This window comes from Dama dama, chromosome 5 (assembly GCF_033118175.1).
Source record: "Dama dama isolate Ldn47 chromosome 5, ASM3311817v1, whole genome shotgun sequence".
NCBI classification, from domain to species: domain Eukaryota; kingdom Metazoa; phylum Chordata; class Mammalia; order Artiodactyla; family Cervidae; genus Dama; species Dama dama.
Window position 1 is genome coordinate 26399480 of NC_083685.1, and position 16303 is coordinate 26415782.

Consider the following 16303-nt stretch of genomic DNA (forward strand, 5'->3'; position numbering starts at 1 on the left):
TCCATGGGACTCTCAAGAGTCTTCTCCAGCACCACAATCCAGAAGCATCAGTTCTTTGCCGCTCAGCCTTCTGGTTCACCTGTGGGGCCTCATACTTGGAGTGATCTGTTAATGAGACCGCCTTTTCTTGTTCCACGCATGCTGATTTCTCTTGCTTGAGGACTGAACTCATCTCTCCATGTGCTTGGGTGTCCTGCTTGCAGATTTCAGAGTTCCCAGATCTTCCCTAGAGATCCTGAAATCTTCCATCCTCTCTACGCTTTCTTTCTTTTTTTAATTCAAAAATTTTTGCAATGTTATGTTGGTTTCTGCTGTACCACAACTTGAGTCAGTCATACATACAGCCCCTCCCTGTTGAGTCTCCCTCCCCTCCCCCATCCCATCCCACAGAGTACCAGCCTGGGCTCCCTGTGTTATATAGCACCTTCTCACCAGTTATCCATCTTACACGTGACAGTGTATATATGTTGACACTACTTTTTCCATTCTTCCCACTCTCTCCCTCCCCCATGGTGTCCATGCCCACAAATCCATTCTCTACATCTGTGTCTCCATTCCTTCCTGCAAATAGGCTCTTCAATACCATTTTTCTAGATTCCACATATATGCGTTAATACATGATATTTGTTTCTCTCTTTCTGACTTACTTTGCTCTGTATAACAGGTTCTAGTTCATCCACCTCACTAGAACTAACTCAAATTCATTCTTTTTTATGGCTGAGTAATATTCCACTGTATATACGTACCACATCTTCTTTATCCATTCATCTGTTAATGGACATCTAGGTTGTTTCCATGTCCTGGCTATTGTAAATGGTGTGCAATGAACACTGGGGTACATGCGTCTTTTGGAATTGTGGTTTCCTCAGGATATATGCCAGTAGTGGGATTCCTGGGCTGTATGATGGATTTATTCCTAGTTTTTTAAGGAATCTCCATAGTGTTCTCCATAATGGCTGAATCCATTTACATTTCCAGCAATAGTGTACGAGAGTTCCTTTTTCTCCACATCCTCTCCAGCATTTATTTTTTGTAGATTTTCCAATGATGGCCATTCTGACTGGGGTGAGATGATACCTTATTGTAGTTTTAATTTGCATGTCTCTGATAATCAGGGATGTTGACAGTCTTTTCATGTGTTTATTGGCCACCTGTCTGTCTTCTTTAGAGAAATGTCTGTTTAGGTCTTCTGCCCATCTTTTGATTGGACTTTCTTCTTTTCTGATATTGAGCTGTGTGAGCTGCTTATATACATTCTGGAGATCAATCCTTTGTCAGTTGTTTCTTTTGGAGTCAGTTTCTCCCATTCTGAGGGTTGTCTGATCCTTGTTTATGGTTTCTTTGTTGTGCAAAAGATTCCTCCTTGACCCACCTCCTGCTGCTGCTGCTGCTAAGTCGCTTCAGTCATGTCTGACCCTGTGCAACCCCATAGACGGCAGCCCACTAGGCTCCTCTGTCCCTGGGATTCTCCAGGCAAGGGCACTGGAGTGGGTTGCCATTTCCTTCCCCTGACCCACCTCCTAGAGTCATGGAAATAAAACAAAAATAAATAAATGGACCTCTCCATGTATAATCGAAGGCACAGATGACCTGCAGAGAGGTTGTGGCTCAAATGTGCTGAAACATGTGAGGCTGCAGGGCTGGACTTTGTCCTGTGTCAGTCAGGTCCCCAGGGGGACCAGGTGGGTAATTTGGGGGAAGTTAGATGGAGAGGCCACATGCCAGGCTGTGCTCAGGGTGTGCTCCCTACTATAAAGGATAGAGTAATAACAGGAGGGCTTCCCAGGCGGCTCAGTAAAGGGGGGTACAGAATCTGCCTGCCAATGCAGGAGACTCAGGTTTGGTCCTTGGGTCGGGAAGATCCTCTGGGGGAGGGCATGGCAACCCACTCCAGTATTCTTGCCCAGAGAATCCCATGGACACAGGAGCCTGGCAGGCTACAGTCCATGGGGTCACAAAAGAGTCCACACGACTTGATGACTAAACGACAACATAATAATAGGAAGTGTTCTCAGAAGGAGGGAGTAGGGCATGATGCTGCCCCTCTGGGCCGATGGTATCTGGAGAACACGGTTCCTGGGGCAAAGTGCAGGGGTGTGGGGATGGGCACCATGCCCTTTGGTGGTTGTGACTCTGCAAAAGCAGTGCTATCTGGGTCTCACTCTCCTCTCCCACTGGCTCTGATTTCCTGTGGGTGCTGCCGTTGGCTGGACGCCCCAAAGCAGGGGGCAGGGCCGGTACAGGGGGGCGCACCCTTGTGGCCCCTACTCCCGGGACTGTCTTCTTTGCCATTTCTGCCCTGGCATCTAGAATGAGCCTGTTTTCTTATCCAGAAAGGCCCCCAAGCCCTGGTACAGTCAATTCCAAAGTGATAGATAATCCAGTCTCCAAGTGTTACTGCTCCCCAGATAACAGGTTAAAATAAAAATAATCAAGCCTGGATCAGATTTATGAAGACAAAGGAAAACCCTTATTAAAACTGGAGGTACCAGAGAGATTAAATGAAGTCATAAAACAGCCCTGTTTTTATTATGAAAAAAATCGAACATCTGTAAAAACAAGAGAGACGGTCATCACCGGGTTACAACCGGGACCACCCACAGCCATTTGAGCTTCCTCTGCCCACCCCGCTCCCTCACCCTGGCCCCACCAATTATTTTGAGGCAAATCTCTGACATCATGTAGTTTCATCTGTAAATATTTAGTCTCTATTTTTAAAAGACAAAGACTTTTAAAAATACAGAATAAACTCCATGCCATTATCCCGTCTAAAAAGTAAACAGCAATTTCTTAGACCATCTGATGTCTTGTCATTGTCAACTTGGGTGGTGGTGTTGGGATGGTGGGCTCCTCCTGGATCAGCCACTGTGGACCCCGACCTGGGCCTCTCTGCAGGGCAAACCCAGCCAGAAGGAAAGGCCGCCCTGGCTGCATGAGAAGTGAGAGAAGTGAGTCACTGGAGACCATCAGTATAAACCCATCCGTATTGGGAAATTGTACTTTTCCACATTAAAAATGCTCCTAAAGGCGCAGTGTAGACTGTTGAGTCTGGTATCAGTTCCTGCCCTCAAAGGCAATGTTTACTAGGCTGCATTTGGCTGAATCCATGTGTTCCCAGGGCCAAATCCAGGAATCCACTCTGGATTTGCACTGTGTTTGTGGAGAGAATATTCTCCATAAATGTTCCATTTTTCACATGTTTTTCTTAAGATTTTGATCTAAGTCATCATGGTCTGTCTGTGAGAAGATTAATTCACTGAACACATATTAGTTGAGAACCTACTGTGTGTCAGGCTTGGTTCTCAGGGCTTAGAGAGCTGTGAACAGAATGGGCAAGAAGCCAGCCCCCGATGGAGCTTACATCCTAGTGGGAGATGACAGCTGACCTGACGAACTGTTAGAAAATGGAGGTGGATAGGGAGAGGGGAGATGTGACAAATAACGATGTGTTTGTAGGGTCTTATGCTCATGGTTGTGATTTTATTGTTGGCTAATATATAGTCCTAATTTTTGCTAGACAAATGATTTCTATTATGTTTGGTGGAATTACATACATGCTGACTCCACAGAGAGAAGCACGGACTGTGAGCTGTTGGCAAGCATTTCACTGTATCTCAGCGGATACTGCGCTGAGCTCAAAATATCTCAGCTCCCTGAAATCACAAGCAGAGAGGTGGTCCACCTGGGCAGCCTCATTGTTCTGCAAGAGAGCAGGCCTCTGTGTCACCGAGGACCACATCTTTCTATCTTTGGGTCTCAACTGGTCCCTGGTGACATCCAGCCAGTCTTAACTTTCCACAGCAGTGGCTGAACTCCCTGCCTTTTGGGTGGGGAAGGTATCACCTCCAGAAGGTGAAAATTGGTTTTGAGGGCAAGGAGTCTGAGATATTACAGTGGCTGTGGCTCTGCAAAATTACCTAAAGCATATTGAAGTACATAAGCAGATTTACTCTATTTCTGTGGTACTATGATTTCACGGGATGGGCAGGTGTTGATGGAGTAATGGTGGGGTGTTAGGAAAAATGGGTCTAATAGGACTCTTTAGGGGGCCATAATGAAAAACAATGGCTGAGAACCACGAGCTAGAGTGGGACATGCTTTTCAGTGCCTTTCACTTTTTTAAACCTGTGTGACTTATTCCATATGTGTCTTGTAGCTTGGGGCTTGCACAGTGATGCCTTTCCTGAGAATAATAATCAGATAGCAAAATCAGCCGTGTTCTCTGAGTTTCCAGCAGCTCCTCAGCTTTCCAACCTTGGTGATATTCACAAACACGAGGAATCCTTGCCTCTGTTTTGCTACAGGGGATATTTTCTGTTGGAAATACCCTTAAGCAGGGTATTTCCATGAAGGCAGGGCTAGGGTTTTAAATCTTTTTTTTTTTAATTTGGACTATGCTTGGTCTGCTTTGCAGCATGCAGGCTGTTTGTGGAGGCACGTGGACTTCTTTAGTTGTGGTGTGTGGGCTCAGTAGTTGCAGATTCTTAACCACTGGACCACTAGGGAAGTCCCAGGGGTTTTAAATCTTTACAGTGATATTTTTAAAAAACATCTCACATTGAAAATTCCAGGAATAGTTCTGTGTGCTTCTGGGGATCTGCTCTTTTTTAGGGACTCATGTTAGGGACTTGTTTAAAAAGCTGGGTCCCATGGTGATGATGGTGGTGTTGGGGGGGAGACCCATGGGTCCCACTGGCTCTAGTTAGGGTCACCAGCTTTGAGTCTAGTTAACAGGTAAAACTAGTTGAGGAAGGAAGTAAATTGTGCACCCAGCTCCCAGGGATCTGCTTGATGTTATGAAGATGGTTCTGTGAGCATAAACACAGGGAAGGGACAGAATCCCCATGCAAAAGTCCAGATTAGGAAAGAAACCAGCAGATGACTGGGTGACCTGAGTCGGGGCTGAATGACTCCATGTTGCAGGCATCCTAGTGAAATGTCTGAAATTCAGAGTAAGGCAACAGACATTTGCTGATTACTGACCGTATACCAGGCAGTGTGAGGGTGAGAGCTAGATAAGCAGTCACCAAGAAGACAGCGTTCGGAGCGGTGTTCATTCTTGGAGTCATTCATGTGCTGCAAGTGGCAAACCCTGAATGTGAACACCTTCTTAGGTCTTGCACCCCAAGTTCCTTGCTTCCCTCATCCTAGTCCTGGCCCTAAATGTCATTTCAGCTTCATAACTCCATGAGGCAAGTACTATGTATATCAGCCAAGATTCTCTTGTTTGGGCATAAGCAACAGAAACCCAGGCATAAGCTGTTTTAAACAAAAGGGGAGTTTGTTGGATCACGTAAGCTGAAAGGTGCATGGACAGCTGGCTTCAGGAGCAGCTTAATCCAGCATCCAGTTGCTGTCACCCAACTCCATCTCTCAGCTTTTCCGGGGCATGGACCTCCTTCTCAGTCAGTCTGTCTGCTCATGATTATAAGCCACTGCTGGAACCTCATGGTTCTGGACTGACATCTAGCAGATAGAAGTGAGGATCTCTGACCCAGCATTTCCATCTGAATCTTGTTACTTCTCTTCGGATCTTAATGAAACATGTGCTTGCATCTGAACAATCAGTATGGTCTGAGGAATGCAGTGCACTGATTCACTCAAATTGTGAGAGCAGGTTTTACTCTTGAGTTAAGGATGGAGGTCCCTCCAAAGCATATGGGCTACAAGTCAGGAAGGGGTGGTCACTTGGGGGGAAGCTGAGGTGCCTTTATCAGGAGAGGGATGCAGGGCTATTGGGTGACAAGACAAGAGGTTCTAGCATATTACTGTCTGCCACAGCGGTTTATAATCTGGGCATGGAAAATTCCAATAGGTAAGTCACTTGTCCAGGGTCAAGAGAATGTATGGCTGAGATTTAATCTCATTGTTTTGATCTTCCTGTTCTTCCTCACTTCCTGGGTTACCCCCTCCTTCTACTAGACTATAGACTCTCTGAGGTCAAGGGCTCCATCTCACCTTTTGGTACCAACACTGAGTCTTAGAGCAGAATGTGCTGTTTGATAGAAATCAAAACTCCACCCCCAAAAGATTTCAGCTTCAAAAGTCTCAGGATTAACATGAAATTTTAAACTCAAGGTTTTTTTTTTTTTAAACTTCTGTTTTGTAATGATTTTTCATTTGTTCCCAAGGATTGCTGAAGCAGCAAATTACAAAAACTGCTTGCTCTCTGCGACCAGCTATCTGATCTCCCTGGAGGTCTCCCCGACGCCGAAGCTCTCCCAGAATTTATCGGGCTCCCCTCTTATCACTGTCCACCTCCGGCACCATTTGGTGAGTTAGAGTGAATTTGTCCTCATTTCTGCTCTTTGATTTCCTTTTGCAGCAAGGACTATTCGATCGTTTGTATAATTGTAGAAAGAATCTTGGATGGATTGGTGCTGGCCAGAATTAGGATTTTGGCATCCATTCTTGTGATTATTTTTGAACAGCAGTGGAAAGTCCCCTGGATAGCTCTGGGGTTGGACACACAGTATTAATTTTGTGTAAAAAGGCCTCTGAGCCCAGACATTGCTTTCGTAGATGTGTGCACAGCAACTGTGGTTATTTCTGATTTACAATAAATGTTGTCTTTGGAGGAGGGGATACCTTGGCTAATTCTCACTTGTCTTAGATGATAGCTATTAGCGAGACAGAGAGCTTGGTTCTTTCTGGGAAACACTTTAGCATTTCGAAGAGAAGTTTCTATGCTTTCAGTTTTGAGCGATTTGTTTTGCCCCATTGTAACTGTGATTATCTCTGCCTTCACTTTATCTTTGTCTGTGATAAGAATGACAGGTGCATCAGGGACACAGATGTGCACCTGTCCTTTAAAAAGTGTGACTTTCCCGGTCCCAGGATCATGCACTATGGTCGAAGTGTGCCATTTTGAAGGAATTTATTAAAGAATGCGATATATATATTAAATTTGTATTGAAGTTTAGTTGATTTACAATTTTGTATTCATTTCTGCTGTATAGCAAAGTGATTCGATATACATTATTTTCCATATTCTCTTCCATGATGGTTTATGATAGATGTTGAACAGAGTTCCCTGCCCTATACAGTAGGACCTTGTTTATCCATTCTATGTGTAATAAAAACTCAGTCCACTTTTGATCCTTTCAAGTCCTACAAAGACCATTCCCGTCAGAATCTTCTATTTTGTTCCATTTTATACTGTTCCATCCCATTCCGCCAACATTATCTGAAGACCTACTATGTGCCAACCCCTGTGTCTGTCTACCTGTGTTTTTATCACCTCCTCAATGAGACAGCATTGAGGGGAGCTGATGAGTCAGGACAAGTTGCTCTCACTGCAGCTCCTGTCTCACCCTGCCACTCCCCAACCCTGGCTCCCTACGAAGGTCAGGCCCCTTCTTGGTTCCCTCAGAACCCAGCTCTGCCCAGTTGTCCACATATGTGGCCAGTGTCTGTCTGCAGTTGTGCTTCCCCAGGCAGATAGCCACCACCAGACAGCTGTTGCTCCATTCCCGCTTTCATCCTGACCATCTTGCTGATTGGGATTGGAATGAAAACTGACCTTTTCCAGTCCTGTGGCCACTGCTGAGTTTTCCAAATTTGCTGGCATATTGAGTGCAGCACTTTCACAGCATCATCTTTTAGGATTTGAAATAGCTCAGCTGGAATTCAAGCACCTCCACTAGCTTTTTTCATAGTGATGCTTCCTAAGGCCCACTTGACCTAGCACTCCAGCATGTCTGACTCTAGGTGAGTGATCACACCATCATGGTTATCTGGGTCACTAAGATCTTTTTTGAATAGCTTTTCTGTGTATTCTTGCCACCTCTTCTTAATATCTTCTGCTTCTGTTAGGTCCATACTGTTTCTGTCTTTTATTGTGCCCATCTTTGCATGAAATGTTCTCTTGGTATCTCTAATTTTCTTGAAGCTATCTCTAGTCTTTCCCATTCTCTTGTTGCCAAAGAATGTTCAAATTACTGCACAGTTGCACTCATCTCACATGCTAGCTCAAAGTAATGCTCAAAATTCTCCAAGCTAGGCTTCAGCAGTACATGAACCAAGAACTTCCAGATGTTCAAGTTGGATTTAGAAAAGGCAGAGGAACCAGAGACCAAATTGCCAACATCTGTTAGATCATAGAAAAAGCAAGAGAATTCCAGAAAAACATCTACTTCTGCTTCATTGACTACGCTAAAGCCTTTAACTGTGTGGGTCACAACAAACTGTGGAAAATTCTTAGAGATGAGAATACCAGACCGTCTTACCTGCCTCCTGAGAAATCTGTACGCAGGTCAAGAAGCAACAGTTAGAACTGGACATGGAACAACAGACTGAGTCCAAATTGCGAAAGGAGTACGTCAAGATTGTATATTGTCACCCTGCTTATTTAACTTATATGCAGACTACATCATGTGAAATGCAGGCTGGATGAAGCACAAGTTGGAATCAGGATTGCTGGTAGAAATATCAATAATCTCAGATATGCAGAAAGTGAAGAGGAACTAAAGAGCTTCTTGATGAAAGTGAAGGAGGAAAGTGAAAAAGCTGGTTTAAAACTCAACATTCAAAAAATTAAGATCAAGGCATCCGGTCTCATCCCTTCATGGCAAATAGGTGGTAAACAATGGAAACAGTGACAGACTTTATTTTCTTGGGCTCCAAAATCACTGCAGATGGTGACTGCAGCCATGAAATCAAAAGACACTTGCTCCTTGGAAAAAAAGCTATGACCAACCTAGACAGCATATTAAAAAGCAGAGACATTATTTTGCCAACAAAGGTCTGTCTAGTCAAAGCTATGGTTTTTCCAGTAGTCATGTATGGATGTGAGAGCTGGACCATAAAGAAAGCTGAGCACTGAAGAATTGATGCTTTTGAACTGTGGTGTTGGAGAAGACTCTTGAGAGTTCCTTGGACTGCAAGGAGATCCAACCAGTCCCTCCTAAAGGAAATCAGTCCTGAATATTCATTGGAAGAACTGATGCTGAAGCTGGAGCTCGAATACTTTGGCCATCTGATGTGAAGAACTGACTCATTGGAAAAGCCTGTGATGCTGGGAAAGATTGAAGGCAGGAGGAGAAAGAAACAACAGAGGATGAGATGGTTAGATGACATCACCAACTCGATGAACATGAGTTTGAGCGAATTCTGGGAGCTAGTGAAGGACAGAGAAGCCTGGTGTGCTACAGTCTGTGGCATCTCAAAGAGTCAGACACCACTGAGCGACTGAACTAAACTGACTGATCTCACTGGTTCCTCACTACCTCTCTCATCACTCCTTCCTCCTCTACTCCACAGCCAACCTTTCTTCAGGAACCTTCCCTCCATTCCCCACCACCCCCGCTGCCACCTGGCCCTTCCCCCTTCTCTTGTCCTCTTCATCCACCTGCAAGCAATCTTCACCTGAGAATGTTCCCCCGCCCTGTCTCACTCCTCTCTCTTTTTGAAAATCAGAGAACATTAAAAAAATTTTAAATTGTCGTAAAATACACATAACGTAAAAGTTACCGTCTTGACCATTTTTAAGTGCACAGTTCAGTGGTGTTAAGTATGTTTCACACTGGTGCGCATCCTTCACCACCATCCCTCCCCAGAACTCTCCTGATTTCAAAAAACCAAAACTCTGTCATTAAACACAAATTCCCCCTCCTCATCCTCAGTCCCTGGCACACAACCTTCTCCTTTCCATCTCTATGGCTTTGACTACTCTGGGGCCTTTGTGTAAGTAGAATCAGAGAGGATTTGTCTCTTCGTGTCTGGCTTATTTCACTGAGCATCAAGTCCTCAAGGTTCATCTGTGTGATACCAAAAGTCAGAACAGAAAGAACAGAATGTCCTCTGTTCTTTTTTTTTTTTTTTCTTTTATGGCCTCGCTGTGAAACATTTGGAATCCTAGTTCTCAGACCAGGGTTCAAACCTGCGCCCCCCTGCAGTAGAAGTGCAGAAATTTAACCACTGGACTGCCAGGGAAGCCCCAGAATGTCCTTTTTAAGGCTGAATCCTAGTCTATGGTGTAGATGGACCATGATTTGTTCATCCATACATCCATCAGTGAGCACTTGGGTTGCTCCCACCATTAGGCTGTTGTGTGTAATGCTGCCATGAACATGTTTTTATGCAAGCATTTCTCCCAGATCCTACTTTCAGTCCTTTTGGGTATGTACTTGCAGAAATGGCATCACTGGATCCCATGTTTCAGAGATCTTATTGAACATCCACCTCCCCCTTCTCTTCTTCAAACTAGGTTGATTTTTACCATTTCCACTTTCTATACAAATTTTCACACTGCAGAGATGGTCTCACATGTCTCCAGAGGAGCTTCCCAGGTGGTGCTATTGGTAAAGAACCCGCCTGCCAATACAGGAGACATAGGAGACTCGGGTTCCATCCCTGGGTTGGGAAGATTCCTCCAGTATTCTTGCCTGGAGAATCCCCATGGACAGAGGAGCCTGGTGGGCTATAGTCCATGGGGTAACAGAGAGTCAGACACGACTGAAATGACTTAGCCTGCATGCAGCACATCTCCAGAGTCCTCTGCTCGCCTGGGCTCGGTCAAAGCCCACCCCACCCCCTGCAGCCCCCGAGGCTCCCACCACCGGGTCTGCAGGACATGTCTCCCTGCAGGAGGTGCCCCTTCTCTGGTATCAGCCCCTCCGCCGCTGCGCCACCTGCTTCAATTCCCTGAACACAGGCGCTCCTTCAGCCCGTCTGCAGGAACCTTTACCTCTCTGAATTCGTGGGGTTGCCTTGATTTCAGCCACCACCTCTGGACTGATGTTTCTGGTGACACAAAACCCACCTCTCCCCATGGCCTCACTCCTGTTCCCTGGCAGGTTTCTCCACCCCAGGTGTGCGGGTGAGCACGTTACCCCCAAGCCCGCACGTCCTCTGTGTCTGACCTCCTGTATCGCCTTCTCTCTGCTCAGAGTCTGGCGCCCTGGTGCCCTCCTGGCTCCTGGTCTCTGGGTGGGACCAGCTGTGACCCTGTTTTCCGAGCATCCCTCACATCCTCCCTCCTGCTGCCCTACCCCTGGTTCGGAGTCTCACTGCTGGTTTGGTTCTGCCTGAGCTAGAAGCTTCCTGACTGTTCTCCCCGCTTTATTCCCTCCGAGTTCCCAGGCTTATCTTCCAGAAACACATGCCAGGTGTTCTTACTCAACTATTTAAAATCTTTCAGTGACTCAGGTTTCCCTGAAGATGCATTTCAAATTCGGGCCGCATGGTCAGTCTTGACTGGACCTTTCCAATGTGACTTTCTGCTTGAACCTCTGTCCAGAGGAGCAGAAACACTCGCTCTCCCATGAAGTCTGGGCCTGGTGGGCTTCTGGCTTTGTGTGTGCCTCTCCTGTTATCTGGAAGGCCTTCCACATCTCTGGGGTCTAGTCCCACCCATGTCAAGGTCACTGGAATCCGTACTACTTCTTCCACAAAGCCCTCTCTGATCTCCCCAGGGAAGAACCACTTCTCCCTCTTTAATGTCTTTGCTCTGCACTAGAGCTGCCTCCGAGGATAGCATCTTACTATTTATGCAAACTGACTATCTCTTCTTTTTTGACATTTGTGTGCAAGAAGTTTATTCAAGAGGGATTGCAAGCTTGACTTATATGGGAAAGGAAGGAAGGCTGAGTAGAAGGAGAAGGCGGCCTGTGATGCAGTCTCAACAGAAACTGAAGGTGACCCTGTGGTGAGCTCTGAAGCTGGGATGACCCTTCAGAATGGTCCCTTTGAAAGTTAGGGGTTCTCGCCTTTAGTCCAGTACATGACTGAGGGCCATATGGGAAGGGAGTGACCTTGGACAGGAAGCTCTTACTTACTAAAAGCAATTCTGGCAGTTGAGGACTCTCAGTAGCTGAACTCACAGCAGTTGTGGGTGTACAAAAAGTATATGTAAAAGGACAGGGTTGCTAGAGAGGAGTGGGGATCAAAATAAGCTTTCAAACTGACCATCTCTTAAACCAGCCTGTGCCTATGCGGGGAAGCTGCCCTGGACCCCATTTGGAACCATCTATTCCTTCCTCTTGATGCCTGGCATTGAGCTTTGGCTCAGAAAATATTTGCTGAACGAGTGCTGAGCTCAGAGGCAGCAGCACCATATAAGTAGCTCTGTCCTGATTTGTGTTATTTGTGTGTATTTGTGTGGCTCCTCTTTCTATGGAGAGGATGCTCACTCAGACCAGAGGCTGTTCGCCGGCTGCCATCCAGAGGAGGCAGCTAACGAGGCAGAATGAGCTCGGCAGGCTCAGCCTGTGTTGGAGATTTGGTTGTAGTGTGAAACAGAGGTATTTTTAGTGCTCCCAGTGTTGGGGCTTTTATGATCTGGCATGGAGGTATTGCAAGTCAGTAATCCAAGTGCATAAAAGCAGAGAAGGCTTGCTCTGAATGATTCTGGAAGCGATGTGGGTTTGAGGTTGAAGTGGCCCTAGGAAAGGGGGCTGTGAGTCTTGGTGGATGTTGGGGGGCGGGCTGAGCCGGGGCTGCAGGTGCTGGGGAGTTGGGGGCTTGGGGACAAGGTCCTGAAGCTGAGACAGGAGGCTGAGCGGGCAGGGGAGATGGGAACAGAGGACTGAATGCAAGGCTTCTTGGTGTCCAGACCCCCAGTGAGTTCACAGGGCATGGATGTCCATGTGCACACACACACATCCCCAGGACACACACTGCCACACAAATAATATGTGCACAACCAGATCCAGCACACATGCAGACACAGACACACAGACACACATACACAGTACACACACTTACACACACATATATGCACACACTCTGATGTAGCACGCATACAGACACACATGCATACACACACCCCCCAGTACACACACTCACATACAAATAGACACACAAGTGCAGACCCAGCATATAAATAGACACACACATGTGCGCGCGCGCACACACACACACACACACACACATACCCACAGCTCTCACACCCACCATCCTTGTTAGATCAGGCTGGTGTGAACCTGGATTTGAAGAGTAGAAGGGATTTTGTTTATTTATCTCGGTTCCCTCCCAGTCCCTGAGTAGGATGGTGTCCAAGACCCTTGGGCACCCTCAGGACCTCACATCCTTCCCCTCTCTCACTTTTCCTCTCCTTCAAAACGGGCTGCCCCATGTTCCGATCCCCAGAACCCTCTCCTTATTAGCTCCCAGCAAGTCAGCAAGGCCATAAACGGACCCCCACCCATCGTCAAGTTCTGGGGATGCCCTTGACATTCCCTGATGCCTGTGCATCTGAGGGGCTCTGGTTCTGGGGCCGCATCCCATAACACCCCCGTGATGCTGCCTGACCCAAACTACTTTTAGAGCGAGTTTCATTCTAGAGTTTTCCCAGAGAGACTTGTCAACCAATGGGATGAAAACTCACATGTTTCCAGAGTCAGCTGTCCCTGTCGACTGGTGTCCTGCTCAGCCAATATCTTTTGTGATGTTTTGCCATTAATTTATTTCAAGCTACACAGTACTTTTAAAAATTTTATTTTATATTGGAATACAGCTGATTAACAATGTGACAGCTTCAGATGGGCAGCAAAGGGACTCAGCCATACATACACATGTATCCACTGTCCCCCAAACTCCCCTCCCACCCAGGCTGCCACATCACAGTGAGCAGAGTTCCCTGTGCTATACAGTAGGTCCTTGTTGGTTATCCATTTTAAATACAGTGGTGTGTGCATGTCGATCCCAAACTCCCTAACTATCCCTTTCTCCCATCCTTCTCCACCCCCTTGCCCCCAGCAACCATAAGTTCATTCTCCAAGTCTGTGCGTCTGTTTCTGGTTTGTAAATGAGTTCATTGTACAGTTTCTTGTTAGCTTTCCCATATAGGGGCTTTTATGCAATACTTCTCCTTCTCTGTCTGACTTACTTCACACAGTATGAGAATCTCTAGGTCCATCCGTGTTGCTACAAATGGCATTATTTCATTCTCTTTAATGTCATGCCACTTGATTCTTTACATTAAAACAATGTTCTCACTATTTTCTTCTTTTTTTAGGAAACCAACTCAAGTCAGTTGTGGGTACAGTGAAATAAACCAGAATCCACTGCCCTGATATCAAGGGGCCTTGCTTGGAGACCCCAGTGCTCATTAAGTGTTCTGTGTTGCCTGTGGGTGGGGACCCGGGTCAGGTAGACCATGATGGCCAGTGTGGCCTGGGCTCCTGCTCCACACCTTGTTCAGAGTCGATGTGTCGGGCATGCCTGGCACCTAGAGTGTGTATCATCAGGGCCCATGCTCAAACCATCACAGTGTCTTCTTACTTCACATTCCTTACTCCCCGAACCATCAAACAGTCATCAAACCATCAAACATTCTGACCCATCCTTTGGCTGATGCCAGTTGTGCTGATTTGCAGGTCTCTGCTGACAGGTTCCTGCAGCTCCTCTGAGTGTCCTGTCTGAGGTGGGGAGCCTGCAGGGCTGTGACCCTTCACAGCTCAGAGCATGTGGCCAGGCAGCTGACAGCGGGGTACAGACTGTTGTGATGGACAGTCCAGTGGAGGGGGATGGAAATGGGGAGCAGATGGACACCACCCTCGAGAAGTTACTGAGGGCACCTCCTTGCTGTAGCCAATTTGTCCCTGGGGCAAGTGCCAGAGTCCCCTGACTAAAAGATGCTTCAGAAATGCAGGGCTCTGGCCAGTTAGAAATGCTCTTAGCTGCTAATCAGAACCTTTATTTGTGAATCGAGATGGAACGGTCACCTTTCCCTGGTCAAAGCAGATGTGTGCGTGCACACTCAGTCACTTAGTCACATCCAACTCTGTGACCCCATGGATCGTGGCCCACCAGGCTCCTCTGTCCATGGGATCTCCCAGGCAAGAATACCGGAATGAGTTACCATTTCCAGGGAATCTTCCCAACTCAGGGATCGAACCCGCATCTCTTGCATCTCCAGTGAAGATGAGACCTTTGTTACCCTCAGAAAGAAGCAAAGACTGAGAGAAGCAGATTCTTTGCGAACTTTGAGAATTAGAAAACCAAAAGTCAGTATCTTGAAGCACTAAGCGCTGTCAGTTTCAATGGCTGTTGTCTGAAATTCACTCATCAGTTGGCCTTCACTCCATCTGACTGTCAGTCCCAAAGATAGGCTGTCCATTCATCAGGCTTGTCATAAAGTTTGGAAGGGATTGAGTCCGATATTGGTGATGTTCCAGTAGCAGGACTCTGGGAAGTGGTCAAAATGGAGGTCCCTCTGTATATCTGATACCATCTCCCGGAGGACCAGCGACAGGGCTGTGGCCAGAGCCAGACTGTGCTGGGTCTGCCAGGCTCTGACCCGAGGCTGCTGTGTGCCTCCCAGTGGGAGCTGCTGCAGCCACCCCAGGAGAGGAGGCCCAGGCAGGATGGGGACCACGGTGAACAGCTCAGATACTGGGGAAAGTGTGGCTGCCATCGCAATTCACAGTGTGAGCCTCATGTGGAAGGGGCTGGTATTGCCCACCCGAAGTTATTTCAGGGTAAGAGAGGTGAGTAATCTAGGAGGTAGTAAGAAAATCTGCATCACAAAACTACCACAGGTATAATTTGTCCTCCAAGATGATATTTATTCATTGGTTCATACACTGACTCAACAAATACAGCTGTGTGCTCCCCAGTGGGGTGCTAGCCTCCCTACCTCTGTTTCATCCTTAGTAAGCTGGAATAATGACACCCACCTAGGAGGTAGTGCGTGTTCATTTCATAGTCTTCAATGCAGGAACAGACTCCAGCTTCGGCTGACTGTATCAAAGAGAGAGTTTTCCAGAAGGGCACCTTGCAGCTCGCAGGACTGGAGGAGCTCCGCCCAAGGGTGGTCTGGGCTGGGTAGGGACCCCATGTTCGTGCTGAGTGAGGATTGCCTCTCTGTGCATGTCCCCTCGTCACCATGGGAGGCCCCAGGAGAGAGCCAGAGGAAGGGTATACAAGTCGGTCTGCCTGGACCGTGAGCCCGTCCTGGGCCAGAGGGTGGCAGGCAAGTGGGTGCAGTTCCCCGAGGATCACCTGTGGGGGGTCGTGCACCTTGACCGCTATAGCATCTAAATGATGGAGTGCAGCTTCCCAAGCTGTGGACCGTGAGAGCAGAAGCCCTGATGAATTCTAGCACCTGGACTTCTATCTGAGTCTCAGGATGCCCAGGTGCTTGTGGACTAGGGCTCTGAAGGAAGCCCTGGACTCTGCCCTGTGGGGGCTGGGACCCTTGTGCCCTCAGGATTCCGTACCTTCTCAAGCCATCTGACTGCCTGGGCTGAGCTGTGCAGTGTGTGAACACGGCGCTGGGACACCGGGGCCTCTGGTCCTGAGGATGGACCTGAGGATGTGGCTTCCTCGGGGGTAATGCCACAACTTCTGATGTTTTGAA

General features: G+C 47.2%; 1 protein-coding gene across 2 annotated transcripts in view; it reads left to right on the forward strand.

Moving 5' to 3' along the window:
* Positions 1 to 16303, forward strand: part of ADGRD1 (adhesion G protein-coupled receptor D1) — a 174403-nt gene that overhangs the window by 51854 nt on the left and 106246 nt on the right. For both annotated transcript variants that reach the window (XM_061142133.1, XM_061142134.1), the window contains one exon: positions 6132 to 6273. In XM_061142133.1, the coding sequence (XP_060998116.1) occupies positions 6132 to 6273 (142 nt within the window). The remainder of the gene's footprint in view (positions 1 to 6131; positions 6274 to 16303) is intronic.